Below are 10323 nucleotides of genomic sequence, written 5' to 3'. Positions count from 1 at the left end.
GTTAGGAAGGGCATCCAGCTGTAGAAACTCTGCCAAATCAGACTGGAGCCTGGTGTTGCCATCCGGTTTCACCAGTCCTCAGTCAAATCGTCCAACCCATGCTAGCATGGAAAGCGGACGTTAAACGATGATGATGATGATGATGATGATGATATATATATATATATATATATATATACACACACACACTGAGTAAGAACAGGCATGCCTGTGTGTTTAAGAAGCTCACTTTGCAAACACGTGGTTACAGATTCAGTCCCACTGTATTGCCCCTTAGGCAAGTGTCTTCTGCTATAATCCTGGGCCAACCAATGCCTTGTGAGCGTATTTGGTAGGTAGAAACTGTGTAAAAGCCTACCATATATTTATGTGTGTTTGTTCCTTCCCTCATAGCTTGACAACTGGTGCCAATTTGTTTGCATCCCTGTGACTTAATGGTTCAGTAATAGAGACTGATTGAATAAGTATCAAACTTAAAATATAAGTACTGGGGTCAATTTTTTTCACAAAAATCCTCCAAGATGGTGCCCCAACAAGGCTGCAGTTCAAAAGCTCCACTGCATCCAGCGTCCAAGTCTTGTTGGGGAAGTATCCAAGCCCCAACAAGGTTGCAGTTCAATAGTCCCTGTGCATCCAGTGTCTAAATCTTGTTGGGGAAATGTCCAAGCCTCCACAAGGCCGCAATTCAAAAGTCCCTCTGCATCCAGTGTTCAATATCGAAGGAAAACCTTGGATATTAAGAAAAAATTATCTTTTAACTGACTTTGTTTCCAGATCTATTCTAACTAGAAACAACTACACTTGCAAAGGATGAAGGGCAAACTGCATCACCAAATCATCTTGACCCAACATAAGACTTCTGGATTTAGTAGTAGCTACCTAAGGTCAAAAAGTGGCTGCTGCCTTGCAAGAGGAATTTGTTAAAAGTTATGAGACAGCACTAACAAAAAAGGAGCTGCTACCTTGTAAATTAGATTATGGATATCAAAGAGTAAGAGACTGTAGGAGCACTATTTCCATTTGGCAGAACTGTTATTCATCTATGCATGATTTGGTTAGTGTAGCCAATCGCTTTGCCTCAAGCATAGATACTGTTGTGATGAGAGTTACAATGCCCCCTTGCTAGAGATAGACTGGTTCAGGTAAAGTATAAGTAGTAACAATCCAAGTAAGTTCAAAAGTTCAGAGTTCAGAGTCGAGTGAAGTTCGTGTTAGTTTGCAGTGAAGTTGGTGTCACAAGGAATATTGATTGTTGGTTCATAAAGAGATTTCTTAGTTCATTACTTTGTTTTTACTGTTGTCTGGTTATCATATTTATTGTATGTAACAAACTATGATACAACATCTGGCGATGAGGGTTTCAAAGCTCATGTAGGTTATGTAACAATTTGTTCATGATACAACTTGTTAAATAATAAAAGACCCATTAGCTTCCATAGAACAGTTGCAAAAGCAACAGGAGTTGCAGAAGCAACTATTACAGCAACAACTACAACAACAATTATTGGAACTATATTCATAGAAGTCCAAAAATGCATTCAGTTATAACCCAGAGGAGGGTGTAACTTTTGCATTGTACTACAGAAGGTATGAGGAGATTCTTAAGCAAGATAGCAAATCATTGTCAGACAAACAAAAAGTGAGATTGTTATTGCGAAAATTAGCTCTGTTAGTGCATGAACATTATTGTAATTTCATATTGCCCCCCCAAAAAACTTATGAAATTTGTTTTAAAGAAACAATAGAATTATTGTCTACTATATTCAGTGATAAAACTTCTCTACTTAACACTCGAATGGACTGTTGATATATAACAAAAAAAGAGAATGATGATTTTATCACATACGCAGGAACAGTCAACAGGACGTGTGAACTTGCACCTGAGATGTTCAAGTATCTTATTTTCATACAAAGCCTTTCAGCAAGCAACAATTTGAGCAAGAATTCTTTCTAAATTGGAACAAGCGAACCAAGATCTAACCTTACAGTCCATGGCAGAAGGATGCCAAAGGATGGTAAACCTGAAACATGATGTAGAAAAAAATTCAAGAAAAGATTTCCTCAAAAATACAGATATGATGACCAGAAAAGTACAACCAAAAAAGAGTGCCATGTCCTAATTTATGTTATGGATATGGAGGCATACAGTTCAGAAAAGATAGTCCATTTAAAAATCAAAATGTACTATTGGACAAACTATGTCTATGCACAAAGACTGAAAGGATACATATCGACTATGCTGGACCAGTGAACAGCGCTTACTATCTAATTATTGTGGATAGCTATACAAAGTAGCCAGAGGTATGCAGATGTGATAAACCCACAGCAAAGACAACAATAAAGTTCCTACTCGAGTTATTTGCTCAATATGGTGTTCCAAACACATTAGTTTCAAATAATGGAACACAATTCACCGGATATGAATTAAGAAATTTCTGTATAATACATGCCATAAGGCACATTTCCCTGCCCTACTATCCGAGGTCAAACGTGCTGGCAGAAAGATTTGTCGATGCATTCAAAAGAGCTCTAAGAAAAGCTAGGAATGAGCTAGATAATAATGAGGCACTAACAAAATTTTTGAGAGTATATAGAATAACGCCAAATCCAAATGCTAATTCAGGAAAGTCACCAGCAGAGTTAATGTTCATGTGTAAAATAAAATTGATCTTTGATAAATAATTGCCAGGAAAAAATACATATAAAGGAAAGACAAAAAGTACATTTGAAGGAAATACAAAAAATATTACAAAACATTTCGAAGTGGGAGAAAGTTCATTTTAAAAATTACAAAAATGGTAAAGAAGGTTGGGAAGATGGTTGTGCAATCAAAAGATTAAATAACATAAGGTATTTAATTATAGGACAACATTCGGAACATAAGAGACACCTTAACCAGTAAAAGATAAGACATACAGAAGAACGAAGGGTAACACCAATGGAAGTCTGCTATGATATGTTTGAAGTGTCAGCACCAACAGATATTGAACCCCATAGAACTAGCTTCAGAAAATGAAACAGACTGAATATCTGAAAGTAATACCTAAACGAAAAATATACTAGATTTTAAAAAAATGAAAAACAAGAGTGCTTAGTAGAATGAAAAGAAAAAGTGCTATGTGCAACAAACAATACTACTTTAAAAGTCAGGTAACAATTAAGATACAACAGCTAAAAAAAAAAAGGAGAGGTGCTGGAAAGAAAAAAAGAAAAAGAAAAGAAATTCTACTTTCTCACAATAGTCGAAATCTCAAAAGGGGAGATGTTGTGATGAGAGTTACAATGCCCTCTTGCAAGAGATAGACTGATCCAAGTAAAGTATAAGTAGCAATGATCCAAGTGAATTCAAAAGTTCAGAGTTTGGGGTCAAGCAAAGTTTGTTTTAGTTTGCAGTGAAGTCGGAAGGTGTCAATTGGTTAGTTCACAAGGAATATTGATTGTTGGTTCGTAAAGAGATTCGTTAGTTCATTACATTGTTTTTACTCTTGTCTGGTTATCTTATTTATTGTGTGTAACAAATTACATTACAACAGATACACACTGCTGCCTGTCATGAGGCGTGGGAAAGATTTTCATCAGTTCCAGCCAGGGCTCCAGGAGAGTAACACGTATTCTCATGTTTCTGTCTGAACTCAACACCATGTGGAAAATATTTAATGGACAAACATTCTAGAACTTAATAGCTGATTATGAGACTTCAGGTATTTGCCATGTTCCATATTTTTACATTATGAAGTAACTATAAGTGTTATATTTCTGCATACACCCTTTTTGGATCTGTGACCTATGACAAGGATCTTAAACATGTCTATTATTCACCTAGGACACTGTTATGCCCTATCTCTGAATGCTGGCAAGCAAGTTTCTAATTAATTCTATCACAAATTCCTCTACCAATAAATTATTATTGTTCTGTTAAGCCTTCTGAACGTTGTCTATTATTCACATCGACATGGAATTATAATTATAGCATTATAAGGTATTCTTTAACTGCTATTTATAAAAACTCAGATGTTATTTTAGTGCCTATGCACTAAAAGACTGACCTTAAAATAAAAGTGCTGCTAAAGGGGTTGTGCTGTTTGTAGACTATCTCCAAATTGACTAAATAGCAATGACAAGATGAATATAGCCTACAAGAGGAGTATATGAGAAAGTTTAAGGAACAGAAGAGTACAAGAAATATTTTTATTTTAAAATCTAAAAACAAAAAAGAGAACATTTAATTCCTGATTCCTAACATAAGATTGGATATATAAATTTGATAATTAGAGCAGAATAATTAGATAATTAGGCCCCTCAGCTCCACAGGTTTTCATGGTCTGTCTTGCCATCTAAATGCTGGTCATTTTGCTCATCACACCAAGCTAAACTTAATCATTAAGCAAGCCTTAGCTTGGATTAATATCTCCTCAGTTCTGGAACCAGTGAGACTATCCAGAAGTGATGCGAAGAGACCAGATGATCTTACCCTCTGTCCCTGGAGAAGAGGTAGGTGCCTCATCTGGGACACCACAGTCTCTGATTCTTTTTCTCCCTCCAGCATTCTGGATGCTGTGGTAAATGGGAGGGTCACTGCTTCCATAGCTGAATGGAACAATACCCCGAAGTATCAGGACCTGTCAGTGAACTACCTCTTCCGGCCTGTGGCATTTGAGATGTATGGAGGGACTGGGCTACTAACAGTGAAGTTCTCATCATCATTAGCAGTTTGCCTTACCTAGCTGTCAGGTGATGACCATGAGGGTGCTTGGCTTTTCCAATGCTTTAGCCTCACCATCGCCTGTGGTAATATCCCAAGCATGTTGGCTTGCTTCAGAAGATTCTGTTGAACCTTGTGGTGTACGAACAATTGAGGCACATGGTGCTTCTTGATGTGTTTTCTTTCTCCTTTTTTTTCTTTTTTTCTTTTGTAAAATATATTCCTTTTCACTGAATTAACTATTTTAAATTATGTAAGTTTAAGCACAAATGTTTAATTAGTTAATTAAAGCAGAATATATCTGTGCTAGAAGAAATATTCTGATTTATTTATCTAACCTGTTGATACACTGTCAATCTCACTTGGCAACAAAAAGGTTTTTCGGCTTTGTACCAAAAGACCAGACTGTAATGAACATACGTCTGGAATATAGTACTATGTGATAATAAGATATAGGGCACTGAATTTAGATGAGGCATGGATGTTGGAGAGAAATGAATGGAAAATTGTCTGTTAGAAATGTGATGTTAATCTGAGTGGAATGTGAAGCATCAGGGAGCTGAAAAGTTGCTGTATGCTAATGGGATTAGCTGATTCATAAAGGGGAGATGACTGTGCTTGTTTAGATATGTAATGTAAATGGTTGCCAGGCGAGAAAGTATTGGTTGTAGTTGGTAGAAGGTAACTGTGATGAAGCAAGACTGAAGAAAATGTGGGAAGAAGGAGACAGATCTTGAGAAACTGGCCATCGCAGAAGAACTAACAAAAAATTGAGGCAAATGGTATTATGATTTACAAATGGTTTGTCCAACTGATGCCTATGTAAAAAATAAGGTTCTTAAACTGATGATAAGGACTAGGAGGAGGATCAGTAGCTGCAGGGTTCAGGTGCTTGCTGTAGCTTTAAGAGGAATATTAAAAAACACTTCAAGAATTAGGGATTTAGTACTTTAATGAGTATAAAGTATTTATTACTGGGTGTTGATGGATGAATATAGTTGTAGAATATGTGTTAATCATCAACCTAATAGTTATGAGGTAAATCAGCAACAAACTAATTTAAAACATGAACATTGAAGTCCAGTATGAGTGACCGTTAAATAAATATTATAATTACATAAAGATAACAATGTGCTTATATGTGTTTCTGAGGTAATATACATGAATACATATAATTGTGTATATTAACCCATATATAATTAATACATTATATAGCTAGTATGTTAGCCCAGAGACAGTGAAAGATGAAGTTGTATGTTTGCACATAGAATGTTCATTACCATCTCTAACTGTGTGTGTGTGAGAGTGAAAATATGAGAGGCGAGTGTGAGAGAATCATCTTTCACAGCATTGCATTTGAACATAAAACCCTACAATATTTTGAAAATCTCTTTAAAAAAATGTAATCCAAGCTATTTAGCTTGAAAGGACTGAAAGAACTGAGCAGATATCCAAAAAGTAGTCATTCCATTGGCTGAAAAATGGTAGTCTCAGTTATGTCCCTGTATGTACCAATAAAGTACTTTGATTGGTGGAAATCCAATGCTTGTAATTGATGGAAATAATAGTATGTCAGATGAGTTGACTTTTCACAAATTTTCTTTGATCTTTTGTGTACAACATGGTTCACTGATTAGTTGTAAATGGGGTCTAGGCTTAATATCCTATGTAATCAAAAAACATTTAAGCAATTGGGTGGATAGCTTTTCTCTGCATCATGAACAGCCATCTGGTTTTGTAGTTTACTGTTAATCACTGGTATTGCACAGTAATCAAAATAGTTGATTCTTAGCAGCCCAGATACACATCTGTAAATCATTAAACAACCTGCTACTTTAAACAACAACAGCAGCGGCAACAGTCTAATGTTGAGTAGTGCGTTGTTGCATCGTAATGTTCAACAGTGTTAATTCAATCCTCATGTATGATCAAAATAAAAGTTCGTTTGGTACCAGTTTAGTAAGACCAGTCTCCAATTGATCTTTGATCACTATTGGTCATCATTGATTATTCTTGACCATTCTTAATCACCACTACTCATCTTTAATCACTATTGATAATCTTTGATCATCATTGCTCAACTGAATCACTCACATTACCCTTAATTGTCATTGTTTCTGAACACGAAATCTCAGGTAAATAACGCAACCATGTAAGAAATCAGTTTGATGCCTAAATAAAGAATTAAAATGTCAAATTAGAGAGTGATATTTACCTTATCCTTCTGCGGTATATGCATTCCAAGCTTGTTCATTTTCTAGCTTTTTGATGATTGCTCAATAAATCTGAAGACGTCTTACAGTGATCGGCTGATAAAACAAGTGAACACTTAATTCTCTCCACCAAAAACTGAAAGAAATAAACAAAAATAATAATTAATAAAGCCATCATTCACTGATTAATTCTGAAAGAGATTTCATATAATTAGTCTTGCTCTGAAGAAATTTGGTAGTTTAAAACCCCTAAGAGAATTTGTGAGCTTCAGAACCAAGATCTTGAGTGGTTGGACCTCATTCAACTTCTCTCTTCATACTCTCTCCTCAGGCTGTATCTTCGATAAATTATCATGTAGCATAGATATAGAAATAAGTGTAGAACAGGCATCTTATTAGAGTCAAATGAACTGATAATTCCTTTGTTGATCATTTTTCAGAGTACTAAATTAATTTTTAGAAATGAATTATTTTAAAATATTTTTATCTACACAATGTTTTGATCAGTTTGATCTCTGATCTTCATCAGCTATCTTATTCCAAGTTGTATACAAAGTCCCACATTAGATTTGAATTTGGAACCTTTATTTCTGGAGTAAGGGTGATAATTCTGTTACGAATTATGACACATGTATGCTCTGAAGAAGGAACTACTCTTAGATCAAACTGATCAAAATGGAGAGCAAGTGTAAAGTGTTTTTCTGGTCAAAAATGAGGTTAATAGTTAGAGGACATAAAAGAAAGTGACATAAACACAGCATTGGTTGACCAGTGTAGACAGAAACACATACACAGACATAGGTAGGTATATAAAGGAATGAAAATGAAACCCAACACATATTGTTGGGGTTAAAAGTGTTTATTAACAAGTTGATTCAGCCCCACATTACTCAACCAGTTGCCTATCCTATTTCCTGATGAGTATAGTCTGTCTAGTTAGCATATTCACCTAATAGGTAGGTAATCAGATGACTGATCTTAGTGTTGCAAATGTTTACTTCATCTATGCCACAGAGCTTCAGAAGCCTTGATCTCCCGTCTCATTCCTTATACCATATTCATAGGCCTATACTGGAGTAGCCATCATGGTGTTACTCACCATATCTATATGTCACCAGCTGTGACACCGATGTCACTGTCAATCATTACTGAGGTGTTCTGTTTCAATGGTAAGGTGCCATTTCCAATTTGTAGAAGTTGATGAAAGAATTCCTCAGCTAAAGGGTTGTTGTAGAGATGAGCTTGCATATTGTTGCTTAATGAAAGCTGATGAACAAACCTCTATAGAGGTGAAAACTTCAGACACAATCATAGATGCCATCAGCTCACATACCCCGTAGTATAACTGGTAACATTTGACAGAAATCCCCTGCGAGGACAACGGCTAAGCACCCTTTAATGACAGTATTGTTTCTAATATCCCTAGAGCTTCTAGTGCACGACAGTGTGCCACTGTGCATTCATCCCAGACAAGAAGTGTAGTTTAGAGCAGAACTTCAGCCGTCGGTGATCGTTTTGAAATATTACACATTTGAGCATGGCTGAAGTGAGTTTTCTTGAGCACGAATAGAGGAGGGTTTCTTTGCAGCCCTTGTTTGTGGAGATAAATGAGAATGTCTTTGTTTTGGTGGCATGGATGAAAAGAGCAAACAATTAAGGAACATATAAGATAGAAGACATAGCAATTTGAAGTTGTGCATTGTATAATTTGATTTTTCAGTAATGAATGAAAAGATGTGGAAAAATTCTTATGTCAATTTGTGTACCGTTATTATGAGAAGCAGTAAACTGTGAATGATTTGGCTATGTTCTGTCTTGATAAGCATAATGCATTCTGTTAGGTGATATAAAGTGGAGTGGATTACTGACATAATGGAAGTTATTGCTTGTCCAGAAGTGAAGTGGTGTGGTACAATTTGCATGAAAGTGATTTATGGTCTTAAGAAGGATCACAAACTATGTACTGTTTCATGGAATAAAAAGGGGTTAATATGATTTTGCCCAGAAATCATGTTTTTAACATTATAATTTCCCTGCTCCCTGCTGAAATTTTCTAATTTTATTTTTACACATGTAGAAAAATACAGAGATTACAAATGTGGGAAATATAATTTGTTTTTGAAAATTTAATTTTTCTGAAAGAAATACTAAATGCCCCTTCCCCCACCTCAGCTACTCACTTTCGGGCAAAATGCAAATCTCTTGTATGGGAAACATAGGAATGTGAGTAAATTGAGGAAAGAAATAAGTAGCGGAGAGGATATGCAAATGTCATTTCAGACAGGCTAGAAACAACAGGTAAAGGACAGAGATAACTTCCTTGTAAGTTTAAATGGAAGATCAGGTTTTGAAATATGCTCATCACAAACAGGAATGACAGAATAGGAAAAGGTAATTTCCATAGGATTTGAGCTGTAATTTAGCGCACAGCAAAAAATAACATAATTCATACAGAATTTTAACTGTGTGTGTGTATGTGTGCTAAAGGAAATTATTTTTGCATACCTTTCTTAATTCCAAAAGAAGGAAATGTAGTGAAGTTGTAATATATTAACAGCAGAAGGTCTCCGTACATTATAATGAGAAATTGAAAGAGAAAGATAATGCCTAATTCTATGTATGCTTGAAACATGAGACAAAAGTGAAAATGACCTTAAAATTGTATGACATGACCCCATTTCTGGGGTTTTGGCATCCCCTTCTCTCCCGCTTTCCCCTCTCTTTGTGCCGCTTTCTTTCACCTTCATCTATAGAACATACAGTATCAATTTTGTGCTGGTTTTCTTTCACTTTCAGCTATAGAGCATACATAGGGTATGAAACATCAGCATCTGTCTCCCACCCGCTACCCGTCTTTCAACTTCTATAGAAACTTGTTTTCTGTCTCTGTTTCTTTCTCTTGTCTCTCTGTCTTTTTCTCATTCTGCGTTTCACTCGGTCATTCTGTAAAAATTAATTTCTTTATGCTTTGAGAAGAGAAGAAATTGAAAGGAAAGAGAAGGAGAGAGAGAGAGCAGAAAGTGAAGGAAATGAGAAAGCGAAAGATGTATGTACATGTATATGATTAGGACATGTGTGTGTGTGTGTGTGTTTGTGTGCATGCGAGAGGGAGAGAGAGTGAGTGAAGGTGTGTGTCATAATGTCTTTTAAGGTACACACTCATATAGAAAATGTGACGTCATCGTCATCATTGTATAAAATGTTTACGATAGTTGAGTTATGGAAAAGGTTATAGTTTTAATTTTTTGTAATGGAAATATGTCAATGAAAATAAAGTTTAGATGGTAGTGGAAATAGTACTGAATCTTTTGATACCTCATACATCAAGATCGGCAACTTGGTTTTGGAATGCATAAGGAAGATACACACACACACACATACAAACTCTCTTTTATTAGATATAAATAT

The 10323-nt window shown here is 35.6% G+C and overlaps 1 protein-coding gene and 1 long non-coding RNA gene across 6 annotated transcripts in view; one reads left to right on the top strand and one right to left on the bottom strand.

Moving 5' to 3' along the window:
- Positions 1–10323, top strand: part of LOC106883168 (uncharacterized) — an 83413-nt gene that overhangs the window by 5802 nt on the left and 67288 nt on the right. For 4 of the 5 annotated variants that reach the window (XR_008264777.1, XR_008264778.1, XR_008264776.1 and 1 more), the window contains exon 2: positions 3534–3701. This is a non-coding gene — a long non-coding RNA (uncharacterized LOC106883168). Of the gene's footprint in view, positions 1–3533; positions 3920–10323 lie in introns of those variants that run through there. The other variant, XR_001411085.2, reaches the window with a different exon arrangement.
- Positions 1–10323, bottom strand: part of LOC106883167 (GTP-binding protein Di-Ras2) — an 85145-nt gene that overhangs the window by 45303 nt on the left and 29519 nt on the right. Inside the window, exon 2 of the mRNA XM_014934084.2 lies at positions 6918–7051. Within this exon, the coding sequence (XP_014789570.1) occupies positions 6918–6956 (39 nt within the window). The 5' untranslated portion in view covers positions 6957–7051. The remainder of the gene's footprint in view (positions 1–6917; positions 7052–10323) is intronic.

This window comes from Octopus bimaculoides, chromosome 8 (assembly GCF_001194135.2).
Source record: "Octopus bimaculoides isolate UCB-OBI-ISO-001 chromosome 8, ASM119413v2, whole genome shotgun sequence".
Classification (NCBI taxonomy): Eukaryota; Metazoa; Mollusca; class Cephalopoda; order Octopoda; family Octopodidae; genus Octopus; species Octopus bimaculoides.
The sequence above is the reverse complement of the archived record's forward strand: the minus strand, read 5'-3'. Positions and strand labels throughout refer to the sequence as shown.